A 21,258-nucleotide genomic window follows, 5' to 3' on the forward strand; every position below is an offset into this window, starting at 1 on the left:
GCGGTTCGGGAGTTGTCCCGAAATTCCCACTTGCCATCCCGCCCTGCCTCTAACCCTAAGCCTCAAGAGGCTCGGATCCCCAGAACCTAAATTAGTGGGTGCCAGTCACAGTGCACATATCGAGGCAGGCAATTATTCACATTTGGTAGCACACTTTCACGGAGTAGGAAGTAAAACACACACCGAATAACACCAACAGTATATAGTTAACATTTTAAATATTTGTTTAATTTGACTTTATAAAATGTTGCCCCCCCCAAAAAAAAAAAAAAAGAACAATTTGTTGTATTTTTATTGCTCACATTTGGCATCATGCACTTGCATTACAGTTGGATCTCAGAATATGCTTCCTGTATTTTGCATTGTTCACATTTTTGTTCACATTTTTCCACAATACAGGTACAGTATGTATGACAGAAGTGAGACATCCACCTTGCGAAAGGAACACGCTGTTGTCTTCACCTTCCTCTTTTGTTTACTTGCTTAAACGAACCATACTATGTTGATGACTCCATCCAGCGATCACATATAAAATCAAGAGTAGAACATTATGTTTGGCCATGCAAAACATATGTGTACCTAGTTTCTTACAATGTAAGATAATCAAGAGGATCATCATCGGTGGAGGAATGAATTTTCAGCGGTTATTACTTGGAACAACTCCCCCCAAACCAGTCCAGCGTCTGTGTGGAATCAAGACACTGGTACAAGGATTGGGAGTAGCCACACCAAGAAATCACAAGACTTCTAGCACACATCAAGTAAGGCATTGCAATTATTTATGTATATATGTGTGTGCGTGTGTGTGTGTATACTGTATATAGTTACAAATACTATACTGTTTAATAAGATGATTAATTCCAAATGGGAGGTAAATCAGTGGTTAAACTCCATTATAAAAGCAAAGAGAAAAAAGGGGACCCATTAAAATGTCTATACAAAAATAAATGACATAATGTTTACACATTATTTACGTGCAAAAAGTAGAAAGTATATATGACAAATACAGGTTTGTGACACATTCTAGATAGAATACAGTTTGGAAAACATACATTAAACAACATTTGCAGCAGATGGTGTGATACAATTTCACAACCGCAGTATGTTTGAGCTCATCCTGTCTACATTAAGCATCAAAAACAAAGAAATCGCAGCGGGTTTCCAACTGTGTAAAGTTATAAGCGGCCTTCTTACCTCCTGCAACACAAAGCTCTTTCCTCTTATGTAGTAAAGCACAGAAATGTTCAGTGCAGCCTCCCTCAGCCTTTCTCCACTGTTCTTGTCCCAAACCCTTTTCTATCCTCTTCTAACCCCCCTCACTGGGTCAAAATCACAGTTCATCAGAGAAGGGACCAATAGCAAGCAAGGCGACAGGGTGAGGCCCTTCCTCTGTGACAGGAAGCTAACAACAAACACCCAGAGACCATGGAGGGGGGGGGGGTTGGTGGAGGTAATGAGAGATGGAGATAAAGAGATGCAGATGTTTGATGACTCTGAATAGCGCTTAGAGGTCAGGAAAAGGTCAACACGGACATTTAACACTGACATTGCTCAAGCCCTGTGTATATTGTTGAATGACTATTAGATCTGTCTGCTACTACTGTCTGTCTATTTGAAGTTTGTAAGATGATGGATATATGAGAAACATACACTACTAAATGGTTTAAGAAGAGGTGTATTTTAAAATTTTGGTTGAAATTAGTTTCGGCCATTTGTGAACACTCCTTCCCAGAGAGGATACCACCCTTTACAGTATATGCACGCATTAGTGTTTCAATCATTAACAAACTCTAGTCATTTCTTTGTTGGGAACACCTGTCAATTATCTATTAACTAATCTCATTTTATAAGGGGAAGTCAAAAGGTAATGTGCCCAATTTAATTTAACCTACTAATAACTGCCCACCCAGACACCCCACCCCCCCCCCCCCTAAATTTTCACTGTTTTGAGTTAAAATACTTGTTGGAGGGTTCATTTAAAAAAAAAAAAAGTTTAAACCTGTCCTCTTCCTGTCAGCCATTTTGCAAACGATGTCATTGTTGGATGCCCGTCAGAAGCAGAGCGCTGTGATTGAATTTCTTGCTTTGGAAGGGGAACCACCACTAAACATTTTCAAAAGGTTGCAAAATGTGTCTCGTGAAGCTGCAATAGGCTATAGCACAGTCAAAAAGTGGGTGTCCAGGCTTAAAGGCAAAGAACAAGAGCTTGCTTTGAGTGGCCTCTGTGACAAGCAAACGAGCGGTTTATCCTTGGAATAGTGCTCAGGTCTAGGCACTGATCAAAGAAGATTGTAGAGTCACCATTGATAATATCACTATCATGTGTCATCTTTGATGAGATAACCTTAACCCTATACACATTCTGTCAACCTTTTCAAATGTTTAGCGGTTTTTAAATAAACCTTATTGGTTATTCAGTTACCTGGTTATTTATTCACTTATTTATTGTTGTTACGTACGTATGTATGAATGTGTGCTATATGTAAATACAGGACTACAGATGATAAGCAGCAATTTATATTAATACTTATTTTTGCAATTAATGTACAGTATGTCTGATAAAGTAAAATATTTTAGGTATTATACCGCGATTGGCTGGCGACCAGTTCAGGGTGTACCCCACCTTTCACCCAAAGATAGCTGGGATAGGGTCCAGCACGGCTGCAACCCTTGTGAGGATAAGTGCTACGGAAAATGGATGGATGGATATTAGAAAATGTCCAGTAAATTATTGTATAGCTCATCATATTAAGGAGACGAGATAATTAACTTATGACTTAGGGGTGCCAGTAAATATGTAGGTTCTATTATTTCCGCTCCTTTTCCAATATGTAGAAACAAACTGTTTTCAATTTTCACGTGGTTCTTTGCAAATATACCTACGTTTGTCCAATATTGTACATCTTTTCTTTTCTTTTTTTATGTTTAAAATAAATTGCTAAGAACAACAAAACATGTATTTAAGCTACAAACTGTGAACATTCTGAAACAAATTGCAATTATTAGTAAATTGAAAATTGGGCTTTTTGACTACCCACTCGTATGTCAAAATTATTTAAATGGCTCCTGGTTGGTCCAATATGTAACCCGCTCTCCTCACATCAGGAAGGTGCCAGGGCCAAATATTTGGATTTTCTCAATTCATAAATTATACTGAAGCTCTTGTTTAAGTTACATTTTACATAAAGTTCCTTTAATCTCTTCAATGTTATTTTTCACTTTCAGTGTTTTTGGTGGACTATCTAAAGCATAAATTCCTGCCAGGATATTTGCCATTGTTAGGTTATGGAACCTCTCTCTGCCTTTAATCTCAGGGAAATAGCTTCTAACGTCTGGATATATATTTTTAATAAAAATAAGCAATTTACTGAAGGGTGTGTCGATGCAGTTAAATAGGGAGGGAATGAGCAGCGGACATCAGGATGGGAAATGATTGCTGGCAAAAGGGCAGGGTGCTGATGGAGTGATACAGTATGACGAGCTTGAGGATTGCAGATAAAGAGGAGTTAAATACTCTCGATAACTGCAGGGCGGGCTCTCCATGGGGGATTGTTGTTTATGAAGGAAGTCTTTTTTTAAATCTTGCATTGCATCCTTTGGCACTCGCAGTACATACTGGGGGGGGGGGGGGGGGGAGCATTTGGACAGCCAGTAATTGTGCAAGTTCAAGTTGAGAAGTCTGTAATTTTCATCATAGGCACACTTCAATTGTGAGAGACAGAATGTGGGAAAAAAAATCCAGGAAATGAAATTATTTTATGATTTATTTATAATTTATTTGTATATTCCTGCGGAAAATAAATATTTGGACACCTATCAACCAGCTGTAATTCTGGCTTTCACAGACCTGTTATTTCATCTTTAAGAAGCTCTTCTATCCTACACACTTTACCTGTATTCATGGCACCTATTTGAACTCCATGTCTGTATAAAAGACACCTGTCCACACCCTCAAACAGTCAGAAAATGGTAAATGGACTGCACTTATATAGCGCTTTATCTACACCATCACAGTGCCCAAAGCGCTTCACATTCACCCGTACAGGCCCACTGGGAGCAAATTAGGGTTCATTGTCTTGCCCAAGACACTTCGACATACAGACAGTTGGAGCCAGGATTCGAACCGGCAACCCTTCAGTCACTTGACAACCCGCTCCACAAACTGATCCACAGCCACCCCAATCCAATCCAACTTCTCCACCATGGCCAAGACCAGAGAGCTGTCTAAGGACACCAGAGACAAAATAGATGATAGCAATGATCTTCAGAATGGTGAGGGATCCACCCAAAACTACATGGGGAAAACTGATCAATGACCTGACGAGAGCTGGGACCACAATCACAGAGGCTACCATTAGTAAGACATTACGTCATCATGGATTCAAATCATGCAGAGCCCGAAAGGTCCCGATGCTTAAACCAGCACATGTTCAGGCCCGTCTAAAGTTTGCCAGTGACCGTCTGGATTATTCAGAGTAGGATTGGGAGAATGCCATGTGGTCAGATGAGACCAAAATAGAACTTTTTGGTATAAACTCCACTCGCCGTGTTTGGAGGAAGAAGAATGATGAGTGACATCCGAGGAACACCTTTTCCACTGTGACGCATTGGGATGGAAACATCGTGCTTAGGGGCTGCTTTTCTATAAAAGAGACAGGACAACTGATCCGTATTAAGGAGAGGATGAATGGGGCCGTCCGTGTATAGTGAGATTTTGGGCAAAAACTGCCTTCCCTCTGCAAGAGCATTGAAGGTGGAATGTGGCTGGGTCTTACAGCATGACAATGACTCCAAACACACAGCCTTTGATACTAATGAGTCCCCCCAGAAGAAGCATTTCAAGGTCCTGGAGTGGCCTGTAAGTCTCCAGACTTCAACCCAATAGAAAATCTGTGGAGGGAGTTGTAAGTCGGTGTTGGCCAGCGACAGACCCGAAACATGACAGATCTGCATGAGAAACTAGGCCAAAATACAGTACCTGCAACAGTGTGAGCAAACCTGGTCAAGAACTGCAGGAAACGTTTGATCTCTGTTTTTGAAAAGGTTTCATTACCAAGTACTGAGTTAAACTTTTTAATTGTCCAAATATTTATTTTCCGCAAGAATATACTTATAAATTGTTTAAAAATCATACAATGTGATTTCCTTGATTTTCTTTCACATTCTGTCTCTCACAGTTGAAGTGTACCCATGATGAAAATTACAGACCTCTCTTGTCTTTTTAAGTGGGACAACTTGCACAATCTTAGAGACAGGGTGAGAAGCTCGGGCATCCGGGAGGATCTCAGAATAGAGCTGCTGCTCCTCCACATTGAGAGGAGCCAGATGAGGTGGGTGGGGCATCTGATTCGGATGCCTCCCGGAGGCCTCCCTGGTGAGGTGTTCCGGGCACGTCCCACCGGGACGTAGCTTGGATTTACTGTATATAGCACCTTTCGGTTAGATGTAGCTTTCTGCAAAGGGTGTGGGGGATCTGCTCACAGGAAATACACAGTAACATAGGCAGGAAACGCTGTTGTTGAAAGACAGACAAATAAACAAGTTATCTAAGCATTTAGGACAGTTTTCTCATCAACAAAATGACATTCAAGGGTTTCAACCTTTTTTTTTTACAGAGACAAAACTGATTTGGCCTGGTTAGTGACATTTAAGTGATTGTTGAAAATACTAAATGTGTCATAAAGCCTTGAGGTGCTGGCTTTTGAAGGCAACATCTGAGATCTTCGGGAAAGTTTTATCAATTACCATAAATCTATGACAAAACTATGCATACAGTTATTGCTTATGTGTTGGAAAGCAAGGATTGCATGAAGAATAATTCAACTGAACTGTCTGTGAAAATATTTTTTCCATTTAACCCCCTAGATATTCCTTGTGGGATTATAATGAGTATAAGGAGTATAACAATATAAAAAGGCATATATATACATTAATTCAAGAAGGCTTTGTCCGTGCTGTGGTAGGTTAACCCAGTGATTACTAATCACATTGTATACCGGTTGTATACCGCTATACTGCTTATCCTCAGCAGGGTCACGGGTATGCTGGAGCCTAACCCAGCCGATTTTGGGCGAGAGGCAAGGTACACGCTGGTCCAGTCACCAGCCAATCACAAGCCACATGTAGAAGAACCATTCACACTCTCCGTGACACCGACAGACAATTTAGATTCTTCAATTAACCTTACATGCATGTTTTTGGAATGGAGTAGGAAACTGTGGAGTACCCAACGAAAACCCACGCAAACATGGGGAGAACATGCAAACTTCACACAGGTTGGCCTCAGCCTGGATTCGAAACCGCAACCTGTAGCCACAGCTGCCTTTGGGCAGTCTGACGGAAGCGTGGCTGCCATTCTGCGCCTACGGCCCCTGCGACCACCGCCAAACATTCATCCCTTGGCAACACGCTGCCCCAAAATCCCAAAAAACAAGGATGCCGGTACATAGTACTGCATACGGTTGTGTACCACTCCGTACAATTACAATAAGGAAACTGGGAGTAACCTTTCACAGGAAAAAAAACATTTTGGAGCTCTTTTTTTAAAATGGTCTGTTTTGATAGCGCACGCTTTGGCATTGACAAAAAAAAGTAAACCTCATGAAAACCAAGTTACGACTGAATTTCAATGTCCATATATTGCCTTTGATGGGAACGTCGACCTCTCCAACATGGCCGCCACGTAAACACGTCAGATAGCCGGGCTGCTTCAGTGCGCTAGGGTATCTGGGGGGAAGGGGAGGAGGAATGGCAGCGAGAGACGGATGAAGATTGCGGTCAAGCCAGCCTCCACTCGTAAAGTAGCAGTCAAACCAGCTGGCCCCTAATTTTGTTCATACTAGGCATTACGGTAATAAATCGACAACTAGCGGCGACAGCCACCTCCAAAATAAAAGCCCTCTAATAATACGGACGTCAATGCTCTTCGGTTACGGAACGCAACCAGCAAAGTTATTTTTGAATCTTGAGATGCATTAAAAAATTTAGTTTATTTGATATCTTATATAGCGCTTAATCTACACTATCACAGTGCCCAAAGCGCTTTACAAAGCCACACATTGACACACACATTCATGAACCAATGGGCGACTGCTGCCATGTAGCAGGGATTCGAACCTGTTCTACCTACTGAGCCAAAGCCACCCTAAAATAACCCCATTGGTATCGCAAGACAAGTCCAGATCTGTTTGACAGACCACCAAGGACTCCACTAAAAGAGGTTTGATGAAGATCTGATATTGTATTTCAAAATAAAAGTCTCTGAAAACTGCATATTTTGCTGTCATTACCCCTGACTGAAAAAAATCTGTTTAAAAAAATCTATGAGCTATCGCAACACTTGTCACTACACCACCCCAGGTCTCCAACAAAAGAGGTCCCATCCAAATCTGATGTGGAATTTCAAAATAAAAGTCCCATGAAATTGGTATATTTCACTGTCACTACCACTGATTTAAAATATTCATTAAAAAAAATCTATGAGATATTACAACACCAGTCCAGTTCTGTGGGACAGTACACCACCCCAGGTATCCAACAAAAGTGGTCCCACCCAAATCTGATGTCCATCCATCCATCCATTTTCTACCGCTTATCCAAGGTCGGGTCGCGGGGGCAGTAGCTGTCGCAGGGATGCCCAGACTTCCCTCTCCCCAGCTACTTCCTCCAGCTCTTCCGGGGGGATCCCGATGTGTTCCCAGGCCAGCCGAGAGACGTAGTCTTTCCACCGTGTCCTGGGTCGTCCCTGTGGTCTCCTTCCGGTGGGATGTTCCTTGAATACCTCACCAGGGAAGCGTCCGGGAGGCATCCGAATCAGATGCCCCAGCCACCTCATCTGTCTCCTCTCGATGTGGAGGAGCAACGACGCTACTCTGAGATCCTCCCAGATGACCGAGCTTCTCACCCTATCTCTAAGGGAGAGCCTGGATACCCTGCGGAGGAAACTCATTTCGGCCGCTTGCATCCAGGATCTCGTTCTTTCGGTCACGACCCACAGCTCGTGACCATAGGTGACGGAACGGAATGTAGATTGACTGGTAAATTGAGAGCTTCGCCTTTCGGCTTAGCTCCTACTTTACCATAACGGACCGATACAAACTCTGCATCACTGCAGACGCTACACCGATCCGCCTGTTGATCTCCCGTTCCATTCTCCCCTCACTCGTGAACAAGACCCCAAGATACTTGAACTCCTCCACTTGGGGCAGGATCTCATCCCCGACCTGGAGAGGGCACGCTACCCTTTTCCGACTGAGGACCATGGTCTCAGATTTGGAGGTGCTGATTCCCATCCCAGCAGCTTCACACTCGGTTGCGAACTGCTCCAGTGAGAGTTGGAGATCATGGCTTGATGAAGCCAACAGAACCACATGCTCTGCAAAAAGCAGAGATGCAATACTGAGGCCACCAAACCGGACCCCCTCTACGCCTCGGCTGCGCCTTGAAATTCTGTCCATGAAAGTTATGAACAGAATCGGTGACAAAGGGCAGCCTTGGTGGAGTCCAACCCTCACCGGAAATGAGTCCGATTTACTGCCGGCAATGCGGAACAAACTCTGACACCGGTCGTACAGGGACCGAGCAGCCCGTATCAGGGGGTTCGGTACCCCATCCTCCCAAAGCACCCCCCACAGCACTTCCCGAGGTACACGGTCGAACGCCTTTTCCAGGTCCACAAAACACATGTAGACTGGTTGGGCAAACTCCTATGCACCCTCGAGGACCCTCCCGAGGGTGAAGAGCTGTTCCACTGTTCCACGGCCAGGACGGAAACCACACTGCTCCTCCTGAATCTGAGATTTGACTTCACGACGAACCCTCCTCTCCAGCACCCCCGAATAGACCTTACCAGGGAGGCTGAGGAGTGTGATCCCCCCGTAGTTGGAACACACCCTCCGGTCCCCTTTCTTAAAAAGGGGGACCACCAGTCTGCCAATCCAGAGGCATTGTCCCCGATGTCCATGCGATGTTGCAGAGGCGTGTCAACCAGGACAGCCCCACAACATCCAGAGCTTTTAGAAACTCCAGGCGAACATCATCCACCCCCGGGGCCTTTCCACCAAGGAGCTTTTTAACCATCTCGGTGACCTCAACTCCAAAGATAGGAGAGCCCTCAGAATACCCAGACTCTGCTTCCTCATGGGAAGGCGTGCAAACTCCACACAGGCGGGGCCGGGGATTGAACCGTGGTCCTCAGAACTGTGAGGCAGATGCTCTAACCAGTAGAAAACAGTATATTTTAAATAGTTAAAAGAAAGACGGTTTTCTATTTTTTTTTTTAAATCTTGATGAAACCTCTTTTGGTGGAGACCTGGTGTGTTGTAGTGTCCCCCAGAACTGGACTGGTGTTGCAATATCTCGTAATTTTTTTAAATTAATGTTTTAAATCAGTGATAATGACAATGAAATATACCAATTTCAAGGGACTTTTATTTTGAAATGCCACATCAGATTTGGATGGGACCTCTTTTGTTGGAGACCTGGGGAGGTGTAGCGTCCCCCAGAACTGGACTGGTGTTGCGATATCTCATAGAATATTTTTAATGAATGTTTTAAATCAGTGGTAGTGACAGTGGAATATAACAATTTCAGGGGACTTTTATTTTGAAATGCAACATCAGATTTGGATGGGACCACTTTTGTTTGGAGACATGAGGTGGTGTAGTGTCCCCCAGTACTGGACTGGTGTTGCAATAGCTCATAGATTTTTTTTTAACAGATTTTTTTTCAGTCAGGGGTAATGACAGCAAAATATGCAGTTTTCAGAGACTTTTATTTTGAAATACAATATCAGATCTTCATCAAACCTCTTTTTGTGGAGTCCTTGGTGGTCTGTCACACAGATCTGGACTTGTCTTGCGATACCAATGGGATTATGTTGGGATGGCTTTGGCTCAGTAGGTAGAACAGGTTCGAATCCCTTCTACGACTGTCTGCATGTCGAAGTGAAGACACTGAACCCTAATTTGTTCCCAGTGGGCCTGGTAGAACCTTGTATGGCAGCAGTCGCACCATTGGTTTATGAATGTGTGTGTGTGAATGTGAGGCTTTGTAAAGCGCTTTGGGCACTGTGATGATGTAGATAAAGCGCTATATATGTGCAGTCCATTACCATTTATTTTTCCTAAGATATCAAATAAAGTACATTTTTAATGTATCTCAAGATTCATATTAACTTTGCTGGTTGCATTCCTTAACTGAAGAGCATTGACGTCCGGATTATTGGAGAGCTTTCATTTTGAAGGCGGCTTTCGCCGCGAGTTGCCGACCTATTACCGTAATGCCTAGTATGAACAAAATTAGGGGCGGTTAGGTTGACTGCTACTTTACGAGTGGAGGCTGTTTTGACCGCAGTGGATGAAGGGAGCAGCGCAAACTCTCATACAAATGTTCATAGTTCTTTGTTTGGTTTCATCTTGTAGAATACTTTAATCTTAAATAATAATAATTTATTTGTTCAGTGTTTATGATAGAAGCTCGCTAACGTAAAAATTATGCGACATATATGACGTCTTTAACAGCGCGCCGGATTAGTGTTCGAAAATATTATATATATTGAATATTGTCCACTATATAAAAGTCCCAAAATAGTGATTAAGGAGGAGGGAATGATTGAAGAAATCCGAACACAACCAGTGTCAATCTTCTCTTAAGATCTCAGTTACCGATCGACAGCTTTTCGTGTTATCGACGAGCAGCGACTGAATACAAGCTAACTAATACTTCTTTGCAACCATTCCGCAACTTTTTGTCTTTTTAAACTGGCCACATTTGGCAGACTACTATGACTCGCCACGGGAAAAACTGCACAGCTGGAGCCGTCTACACATACCACGAGAAAAAGAAGGATACAGGTAAGAAATGGGTCGTGACTCATTGGGCTAACCTGTTAACCTCTCTGTGCATGCAGCTTAACACGTAACTAATAAGACTCAACTGAAATATGCCTGAAAAACAGAACATATAGCTTTGAATTCTGGATATAGCGCCAGTAATTCACGACAGATGTATTGCGAACAGTTTGATACCTGGACTGAACTATGTTAATATTTGTTTACTATGTCAGTGTCGGTCTTAAACCTTTTATACCAATTACCACCTAAAAAATACTTAGCCTTCCAAGTAACACCATCATGACCAACTTAAAAATACACTAGCATAGTTGGCATAAGTGTTCATGGAAAGAAAAAAAAATAGACAGAGGCTTTATTCCTAAAAAGTATATATAATATTGTTAGCCACTGTAGGAGTCAACAATGCACTTAAATATAGGAAAATAATAAATGACCTGAATAGTTATTTAAAAACAATATACTGCACATGTTTAAAAAAAAACAAAAACTACCTAAATAAATGTTTGCAAACAAACAGTTCAAAAAGTTTAAAAAGATAGATACAACTGAGCTCTATTTCAGAATCATAATCATCTTTATTTGCCAAGTATGTCCAAAATAAACACAAGGAATTTGTCTCTGGTAATTGGAGCCGCTCTCGTACGACAACAGACAGTCAATTGACAGAGAATACTTTTGAGACATAAAGACATTGAGAAAAACAGTCACTGAGCAATGAAGGGTTGCTAGTTGTCTGTTAAAGCCGGTACAGTTTGTATTATATTATTTTATTTTTGACGATTGTGCAAAAGATGCAGAGTCCTCTAGCACTTAGAGCAGTTCGAATGACTAATATTACAATAGTCCGGTTAATGACCATTGTGCAAAGGGCGCCGAGACTTCAAGCATTTAACAACTATTTAACAAATATGCTGTACTGGATTTAAAAAAAAAAAAAAGTTTAAGCCACTGTAACATTGTTTACATCTTGACAACACTACTTGAATATAGGAAAATGAAAAAAAGAACTTTAAATAATGATTAAATTAAAATGTATTGCATGTTAAAAACAATTATACCTAAATAAATGTTTGAAAACAAACAGCTTGAAAGGGTTAAATTCAACTGTATTATACTTCAAAGTTAAATACAGCTGAACTGTACTTAACAAATATCCTGTGCTGGATTAGAAAAAAGTTTAAGCAACTGTAACGTTATGCAGGTTGAACATTTAGTTCAGTGGTGCATCACGTTCCACGAGAGAGTTCGCATAACACCATTGGTATTCGTACCACACTGAGAGAAGAACTGTTCCATGTTATGTGGTAAAGAACAAAACTTGGTTCCTCTGTCTGTTTTTTGAACCCACATAGCATAAACAGACTAAATTCTTTTCATATTCACTGTAGTACTAACACTTGTATAATATGAAACACTCACGGTTGAATTCTTGTGAAAACATTTTATTGTAAAATTTGGCTTTGACTGGTTTGGGTTTGGTGTCATTTTTCCAACATGAGGTCACTTTGTTAGAAACTACATTTGTTGGCAGCACGTCGGAGCATGTGGTTAGCACGTCTGCATCACAATCAAGAGACTCTGTGTTTGAATCTCTGCTCGGGCCCTCCTGTGTGGCTTTTGCATGTTCTTCTCGTGCTTGCGTGGATTTCTCCACATTCCACAAAACTTGCATGTCAGGTTAATTGAAGACTCAAATTCGTCAATAGGTGAAAATGTGAGTGTGAATAAGTGTTTGTCTTTGTGCCCTGTGATTGACTGGCGCCGAGTCCCGGTGTATCCCACCTCTTGCCTAAAGTCAGCTGAGATAGGCTCTCAGTCTTCAAGAAATTGGATGGGTGAAATTAAATACTGTAGTTAAACACTACAGTGGGTAGGGAAAGTATTCAGACCCCCTTAAATTGATCACTCTTTGTTATATTGCAGCCATTTGCTAAAATCATGTAAGTTAATTTTTTTCCTCATTAATGTACAACCCCAACTCCAATGAAGTTGGGAAGTTGTATTAAACAAAAATAAAAACAGAATACAATGATTTGCAAATCATGTTCAACCTATATTTAATTGAATACACTACAAAGACAAGCTATTTAATGTTCAAACTGATAAACCTTATTGTTTTTAGCAAATTATCATTAATTTAGAATTTTATGGCTGCAACACGTTCCACAAAAGCTGGGACAGGTGGCAAAAAAGACTGAGAAAGTTGAGGAATGCTCATCAAGCACCTGTTTGGAACATCCCACAGGTGAACAGGCTAATTGGGAACAGGTGGGTGCCATGATTGGGTATAAAAGGAGCTTCCCTGAATTGCTCAGTCATTCACAAGCACAGATGGGGCAAGGTTCACCTCTTTGTGAACTAGTGCGTGAGAAAATAGTCCAACAGTTTAAGGACAATGTTCCTCAACGTACAATTGCAAGGAATTTAGGGATTTCATGATCTACGGTGCATCATATCATCAAAAGGTTCAGAGAATCTGGAGAAATCATTGCATGTAAGCAGCAAGGCCGAACACCAACATTGAATGCCCGTGACCTTCGATCCCTCAGGCGGCACTGCATCAAAAACCGACCTCAATGTGTAAAGGATATCACCACATGGGCTCAGGAACACTTCAGAAAACCAATGTCAGTAAATACAGTTCGGCGCTACATCCGTAAGTGCAACTTAAAACCAAGCCATTTATCAACAACACCGAGAAACGCCGCCGGCTTCTTTGGGCCCGAGCTCAATGAAGATGGACTGATGCAAAGTGGAAAAGTGTTCCAAATTGTTTTGGGAAATTGTGGACGTCGTGTCCTCCGGGCCAAAGAGGAAAAGAACCAGCCGGACTGTTATGGACGCAAAGTTCAAAAGCCACCATCTGTGATGGAATGGGGCTGTGTTAGTGCCAATGGCATGGGTAACTTACACATCTGTGAAGGCACCATTAATGCTGAAAGGTACATACAGGTTTTGGAGAAACATATGCTGCCATCCAAGCAACGTCTTTTACAAGGATGCCCAAACCACATTCTGCATGTGTTACAACAGTGTGGCTTCGTAGTAACGGAGTGCGGGTACTAGACTGGCCTGTCTGCAGTCCAGACCTGTCTCCCATTGAAAATGTATGGCGCATTATAAAGCGTTAAATACAACAACGGAGACCCCGGACTGTTGAACAGCTGAAGCTTTACATCAAGCAAGAACGGGAAAGAATTCCACCTACAAATCTTCAACAATTACTGTCCTCAGTTCCCAAACGTTTATTGAATGTTGTTAAAAGAAAAGGTCATGTAACACAGTGGTAAACATGACCCTGTCCCAGCTTTTTGGGAACCTGTTGCAGCCATAAAATTCTAAGTTAATGGTTAAAAACAATAAAGTTTATCAGTTTGAACATTAAATATCTTGTCTTTGTAGTTTATTGAATTAAATATAGGTCGAACATGATTTGGAAATCATTGTATTCTGTTTTTATTTATGTTTAACACAATGTCCCAACTTCATTGAAATTGGGGTTAATGATTATTTGCTAAAAACAATATAGTTTATCAGTTTGAACATGAAATATCTTGTGTTTGTAGTGTATTCAATTAAATATACGTTGAACATGATTTGCAAATCATTGTATTCTGTTTTTATGTTTAACACCGTCACAATTTCATTGGAATTGGGGTTGTACACACAGCACCATATAGACAGAAAAAAAACGTATTTTTTTTTTAATTTTTGCAGATTTATTAAAAAAGAAAAACGGAAATATCACACAGCCGTAAGTATTCAGACCTTTTGCTGTGACACTCAACTCTGGTGCTGTCCATTTCTTCTGATCATCCTTAAAATGGTTCTATACCTTCATTGGAGTCCAGCTGTGTTTGATTGTACTTATTGGACTTGACTAGGAAAACCACACACCTGTCTATATAAGACCTTACAGCGCATGTCAGAGCAAATGAGTCATGAGGTCAAAGGAACTGCCTGACGAGCTTAGAGACAGAATTGTGGCAAGGCACAAATCTGGCCAAGGTTACAAAAAGTTTCTGCTGCACAGTGGCCTCCATAATCCTTAAATGGAAGACGTTTGGGACGATCTGAACTAGAGGTGGCCGTCCGGCCAAACTGAGCAACCGGAGTAGAAGAGCCTTGGTGAGAGAGGTAAAGAAGAAACCAAAGATCACTGTGGCTTAGCTCCAGAGATGCAGTCGGGAGATGGGAGAAAGTTCTAGAAATTGTCAATTGTCAAAAAAGAGAAAAGAAAATTGTACTGGGATTAGCAGATAACTAGCAACCCTTTATTGCTCAGTGACTGTTTCTCACAATGTCTTTATGTCTCAAAAGTGTTAAATACTGAGCAAAGGGTCTGAATACTTATGGCTGTGTGATATTTCAGTTTTTCTTTTTTAATAAATCTGCAAAAATGTCAACAATTCAGTTTTTTATGTCAATATGCAGGGCTGTGTGTTCATTAATGAGGGAAAAAAAGAACTTAAATGATTTTAGCAAATGGTGGCAATATAACAAAGAGAGAAAAATTTAAGGGGGTCTGAATACTTTCCATACCCACTGTATACCTTACAGTAGGTAGATTCTATGGCAATGCATCAGTAGCAAATACGATCGAATTAAAAGAAACAATATGAACTTGTTTGTGTGGTCTCGTCCTGCTCAGCGGCATCGGGTTACGGCACACAGAGCATTCGTCTTGGTAAAGATGCCATCAAAGACTTTGACTGCTGCTGTTTGTCCCTGCAACCTTGCCAGACTCCCGTGGTCACGTAGGTTTCTCAATACACACACACACATGCAATATGAGGAGACGTTGGCTTTCAAAAGTGTTCATACGTGAACGTTCTCACATTTTGTCACATAACAACACCAAACATGTATTGTATTGGGATTACATTTACACAAAGTAGCACATACCGGTAATTGTTGAGTGTAAGGAAAATGATGAATGGTTTTCACATTTTCTTTACTTATACAAAGCTGAAAAATGTAGCATGCAAACGTATGAAGCCTCCTTGACTCTTTACTGATTCATGATTGACTTCTCAAACACTCTATATGCAACCTGGCTTTGGCCATCACACTGAATCCCAATAAAACAAATGTACCTTTGTGGTCGTAACGACAAAAATGTGGAAATGTTCAAGGGGTATGAATACTCACGCATACTAGCACATATAAAAAAAAAAAAAAGTCATTCTGCAGACCTGGATTATACGCTCATAGCAGTTAAATTTGGAGGCTCTACAGAGTTTTTCTTTCTGAACATGTAATTATGCTGCAGATACAGTAGTTTTGAATTAGCAAATTGACGGTTTGAAAATGAATGTAAATGTCACTTTTCTTTTTTTCTTCTTCTCAGTCCAGATGGATTCTTGTATGAAAAACAGGCTATTCTGGAATGCATTCTGCATCAGAAAACGGACATTGCCAAGAAGATGAAGGTAAGTTCTTCTCGATGATATTTTTTTGGGGTGACTTTATATGGCTGGAATCTGTCTTTCGCCCGGTCAGCTGAGATAGTTTCCAGCTCCTCACAGCTCACAACGGGATAAGCACTATTGAAAATGGATGGATTTTTCCTTTTTTTTTTTTTTTTTTTTCCCGGTCAAAATGTAAATGATTAAACAAAGTTTTGTATCTAAGATGCATTTTCCTCCAGGCCTATGAGAAGCACAAACAAGCTCAGAAGAAGGACAGTCAGCTTGACTCCAAGTCAGAGGAAAGGGAGAAAGTAGAGAAGTTTAAAACCAGGGAGAACAGCATTGTATCCAAACCCATCAACCCTTTCACTTCGGGTACGTGTGTGTCAAGATACAGTAGCAACACTCTTGTTTCTATTATTTGGGAAAGGTATTAATTCGTTCGACTGTGTTTCTCCTTTAGGGCAAAACAGAGTAGGTGAGAAAATCAGGACGGACAGTAGCTCCTCATCATCAGCACCATCCTCCACTGGTTCAGTGGCCTCCTCCAGCCAGAGTCTGCCCAGCTTCTGGATTCCTTCTCTGACACCTGAAGCGAAGCCCACCCTTCTCAAGAAACCAGTGAGTCGCTACTTGGGATGATCATGTGCTTCAGAGATTTTCTGCTTTCCAGCGTCTGGATGGGCATTCAGATTTACATATGTCATCATCTCGTTTTATATACAGTATGTTCGAGATTAGGGGACTGTAAGGCAGAAGTGCTAACCACTTGGCTCACCACGCCGCCTAATAATACAATATATACCACATTCTACTCTACTTTAAAAGGGTCTTCCACTAAAATGGTTCAACATCACTGTCCTCGGGATTAGGATGTGGGCCTCACAGCTGAGAGAATGTTATATTGATCAAATTCCACATGGTTAAATCTCTCATTCACTCACTGAATTACAGCACTTGGAAATGAAACATTTGAAGTCCTGAAAATAATGCTTGTGTCTTTGTAACATTTTTACTTTGAAATCTTTTTCAGTATGTTTATCTATTTATTATGACGTACCATGGTAGTATACTGTTCTTTTATATCATCCGAGTTAATTTAAACCGTTGTGTTATAATCATCATCTTTCTTCTGTGGGTGGCAGAGAGAAATCACATGGTTTTGCTTCCTTAAAAGTGAGACGTGAAGGGCCATTTTGACTTCCTATGAATAGCTACTAATCAAACATTTCATTTCACGCCTTAATTGCTACTTGATAGATGAGACTTTACAGCCAATTTATTATGTGCCTGCATGTTATGTGAACTTGCCATCATTTTCCCCCGTTTGCCTTCTAGTTTTTATGTCATGATGACCTTTTGTTTGTTTTGTGTGTTTGCATGTTGATGAAGACAAGTTGACCTGAATCCAAAGATCATCTGTGTGTCCCGAAATACAGCAATGAGTGTGGAAATGATGTGCAGCAACAGTTGTCTTTAACAGTTTCCTCTCATTTCTTCTTTCCTAATCTGTTGTCAGAGTAAGACTGTGTTGTGTCCGATGTCGGGGCGGCCGATTAAGATGAGCGAGCTGGTCACAGTTCGCTTCACCCCGATAGACCCGAGTCTGGACCGAGTGGCCCTGATCAACCGCCAGGTCAGATTATCACATTACGATGTGAGACAGAATTGGTTTAGTCTTGTACACATTTAGACACAGGACGAGTTTTAGACTTTATAAACGTTAAAGTGATGTACTAGTTTAATAAGGAAATGTGCTTGTCGTCTGTTGCTGACGTCAGCACGCTCAATCAGGTTTCGACCTAAATGTGGGCGAGGCAAATTCTGTCTGAAAATCAAATATGTCATCAGAAAACAAGCCTAAAACTACTACTAAGTCTATTTTGTGGGGGGGGGGGGGAGATTTTTCCTGCAAAACTATGGAATAAGTACAAATGTTCACAGCAGTAGAGAGGTCCTTTATTATATTATTATTATTTTTTTTAATCATATTTGTTATCATAACATTTTGCCTGTATTCCTCTTCTTACAATGAGTATAAATAGCTGTAGTTCTTATATTTGCTCTATTTATTGTATCAACAAAGACCACCTTCTCCCTCAGGACAGGTACGTCTGTGCAGTAACCAAAGACGTCCTGGGCAACAGCGTTCCCTGCGCTGTCCTGCGACCTTCGTGAGTCACCCATCCAGCGTGTATTTCCACGGGCGCCCGCATGTTCACGGAAAAGACTCCGGCAAGGTATTTTAACACCTCTCTCCGTCTTGGGTTCAGGGGATGTGTGGTGACGCAGGAGTGTGTGGAGAGACTCATCAAGATGGACATGACCGATCCTGTGAGTGGAGACAAGCTTTCCGACAAAGACATCATACCACTGCAGAGGGTATGTGTACACAGTGAACATAAACATAAGTTAGTTTAATATTTTAATATTGATTGTTAAATACGAGCGTGGAAAGACTCTGAATTGTATATATTTAATAACCTTTTAGGAGCTTTAAATCTTTACTGACAAACGTATTTTTCTGTAAAATAACATCTTTGTAATGGTTCCATTGGTGGTCTACAACAAGGGTTAGTACAACCCCCGTTTACACCCACTAACCCAGGGGCCTATAGCAACTTTTGCGTTAGCAGGGTACCACAAAAAGACATTACGTTTAGTGTAAGTAAATGAAAAATCTGCCATTTACATGCTGTACAAGTAAGGGGGAAAAATACGTAGTTCTCATTCTGTCATTTTGTAGCTTTCAAAGTGTAAAAGGTTTAACGCCCTCTGTTTTCTTTTTTTTTTTTTTTTTTTTTTTTTTAGCTATTTATCTTAATATTGTTGATGTACTGTTGTCCATTGAGGCATAAAAGTGTTTCAAGACTGTGCCTTGAAAGTAACTTTTTCAAACATCATAATATATTAATTTAAAAAATATAATCAAACCAACATTTTCCCTCCGTTAATTTGAGTTGAATGCTACCTAAAATGGTATTAACATTTAATGGCTGACATAAAATAAAGTGCCGTGAAAAAGTATTGTGCTCCTTCTCAAATTCTTATATTTTTCCATAGTTTCCCCACTTTGTTTAAGATCATCTAACAAATGTAAATGTCAGACAAATATAATCCATGTGAACTTAAAATGCTATTTTTAAATGGTGATTTCTTTTATTAAGGAAAAAAAAAAACTATTCAAAGTTACCTGGCCATTTGTGAAAAAGTAATGCCCCCCTAAACCTAATAACTGGTTTAATGGAGGCCTTTTTAAGGTCATGCCACTGCATTTCAATCAGACTCAAGTCTGGACTTTCACTAGGCCGCTCCAAAACCTTCATTTTGTTTTTTAAAGCCATTCAGAAGTTAACTTGCTGGTGTGTTTTGGATCGTTATCATGTTGCAGAACCCAAGTGCGCTTCAGCCTGAGGTCACAAACTGTTGGCTGAACATTCTTAGGATTTTCTGTTAAAGAGCAGATTTCCATCAGTCACAGCAAGTTGTCCAGGTCCTGCAGGAGAAAAGCAGCCCAAGACCATCACACTACCACCACCATGTTTGACTGTTGGTATGATGTTCTTTTTTTGGAATGCTGTGCTACATTTACGCCAGATGTAACGAGACACACACCTTCCAAAAAGCTCAGCTTTCATCTTGGTCAGTCTTTATAGGATTCTCCCAAAAGTCTTAGGAATCATTCAGATGTTGAGTAAGACGAGCCTCAATGTTCTTTTTGGTCTTCAGTGGTCTTCGCCTTGGAACTCTGCCATGGAGGCCATTTTTGCCTGTCTCTTCTTTATTATGTCATGAACACTGTCCTTAACTGAGGCAATGGAGGCCTCCTGTTCTTTAGAAGTTGCCCTCAGTTCCTTTGTGACCTCCTGGATGAGTCATTGCTGTTCTCTTGGGGTAAACTTTGTAAGCCAACCACTCCAGGGAAGGTTCACCCCTGTTCCGTGGTTTGTCCATGTGAGGATAATGGCTCTTCCTATAGTTCGCTGGAATCCTAAAGCTTTAGAAATTATTTTTCTAACCCTTTCCAGACCGATAGATGTCAACTACTTTATTTTTCAACTTTTCTGGAATTTCTTTGGATCATGTCATTTTCTTGCAGCTTTTTAGATATTTTGTCCGACTTGATTTTGTCGATTGAACAGGTCTGGAGGTAATCAGGCTTGGGTGTGATCAGTGAAAATTTACCAAAAATTGTGATTAACCACAATTAATTAATGATTTCACAAGGGGCGTAGTTACTTTTTCACACAGAGCCAGGTAACTTTGTTCCTTAATAAATAAAATCACCATTAAAAAACAGTATCTTACGTTAACTTGAGTTATATTTGTCTGATATTTACATTTGTTTGATGACCTTAAACATTAAAGTGGGGAAACTATGCAAAAATATAAGAATTTGAGAAGGGGGCCAATACTTTTTCACAGCACTGTAACTCGCATTGTATGGTAATCACAAATTAGCAACAATTGAAAAACATTACTTTTGTGAAATTCATTCAACTGTCAACAATGTGACCAAAAGGCCTTTGGTTCGATCATCTTTGTCTCTTTTCTTGCAATGTTCTGGATGCAAAAACGTGTTTTCTCAAGTTTTCCAGAGTTAAGATGATCTTGATTTGATGTCTTATGTTTTACAGGGAGGAACGGGCTTTGCAGCCGCTGGTGTAGAGCTTAAGGCCAAAGAAGCCCGTCCAGTGATGCAAGTGTAAATTATGATGATCTGTGAATTAGTATTATGGTATCTAAAAATGTAATTTTTGTAAACTGTAGGCAGCCAGACAATTTCATTTGTTTCTATAGTATATGATACCTTGGACATGTTCACTATTGTGGCAATGTTATTTTTTTTTATTGTGGCTTTGTAAGAATGTTTTGGGAGAAAATTGAAATACAAATGAAAAGGAACTGGTCAGTTTTTGTCTGTTATTCTACTCTTAGTTATGCTTAAATACCAGTACTTATTTCCCTAGCGAGCTTGCAAACACTCCTGCTCG

General features: G+C 40.7%; 1 protein-coding gene and 1 long non-coding RNA gene across 2 annotated transcripts; one reads left to right on the top strand and one right to left on the bottom strand.

Annotated features, from left to right (window-relative positions):
- Window positions 1-276: 276 nt before the first annotated feature.
- On the bottom strand, window positions 277-1,507 carry LOC133466030 (uncharacterized). Its single transcript, XR_009784814.1, has 2 exons — window positions 1,195-1,507; window positions 277-683 (listed from the first exon to the last, which is right to left on the bottom strand). It is a non-coding gene; the product is annotated as an uncharacterized LOC133466030 (long non-coding RNA).
- An 8,791-nt stretch (window positions 1,508-10,298) lies between these two features.
- Window positions 10,299-21,169, top strand: nosip (nitric oxide synthase interacting protein). Its single transcript, XM_061750416.1, has 9 exons — window positions 10,299-10,853; window positions 15,505-15,610; window positions 16,204-16,285; window positions 16,504-16,639; window positions 16,728-16,885; window positions 17,784-17,900; window positions 18,368-18,438; window positions 18,538-18,646; window positions 20,902-21,169. Exons 1-9 carry the CDS (start codon window positions 10,784-10,786, stop codon window positions 20,971-20,973), a joined length of 921 nt encoding a protein of 306 aa, XP_061606400.1. The 5' UTR covers window positions 10,299-10,783; the 3' UTR covers window positions 20,974-21,169.
- The last annotated feature ends 89 nt before the right edge of the window (window positions 21,170-21,258 follow it).

This window comes from Phyllopteryx taeniolatus, chromosome 16 (genome assembly GCF_024500385.1).
Source record: "Phyllopteryx taeniolatus isolate TA_2022b chromosome 16, UOR_Ptae_1.2, whole genome shotgun sequence".
Classification (NCBI taxonomy): domain Eukaryota; kingdom Metazoa; phylum Chordata; class Actinopteri; order Syngnathiformes; family Syngnathidae; genus Phyllopteryx; species Phyllopteryx taeniolatus.

Bases quoted from the DNA above. Each gene is read 5' to 3' on its own strand.
- nosip (XM_061750416.1), top strand. From the start codon at position 10,784: ATGACTCGCCACGGGAAAAACTGCACAGCTGGAGCCGTCTACACATAC. The intron at 16,640-16,727 runs GTACGTGTGTGT...TTTCTCCTTTAG, and splicing joins CATCAACCCTTTCACTTCGG to GGCAAAACAGAGTAGGTGAG. The intron at 16,886-17,783 runs GTGAGTCGCTAC...ATCTGTTGTCAG, and splicing joins CCACCCTTCTCAAGAAACCA to AGTAAGACTGTGTTGTGTCC.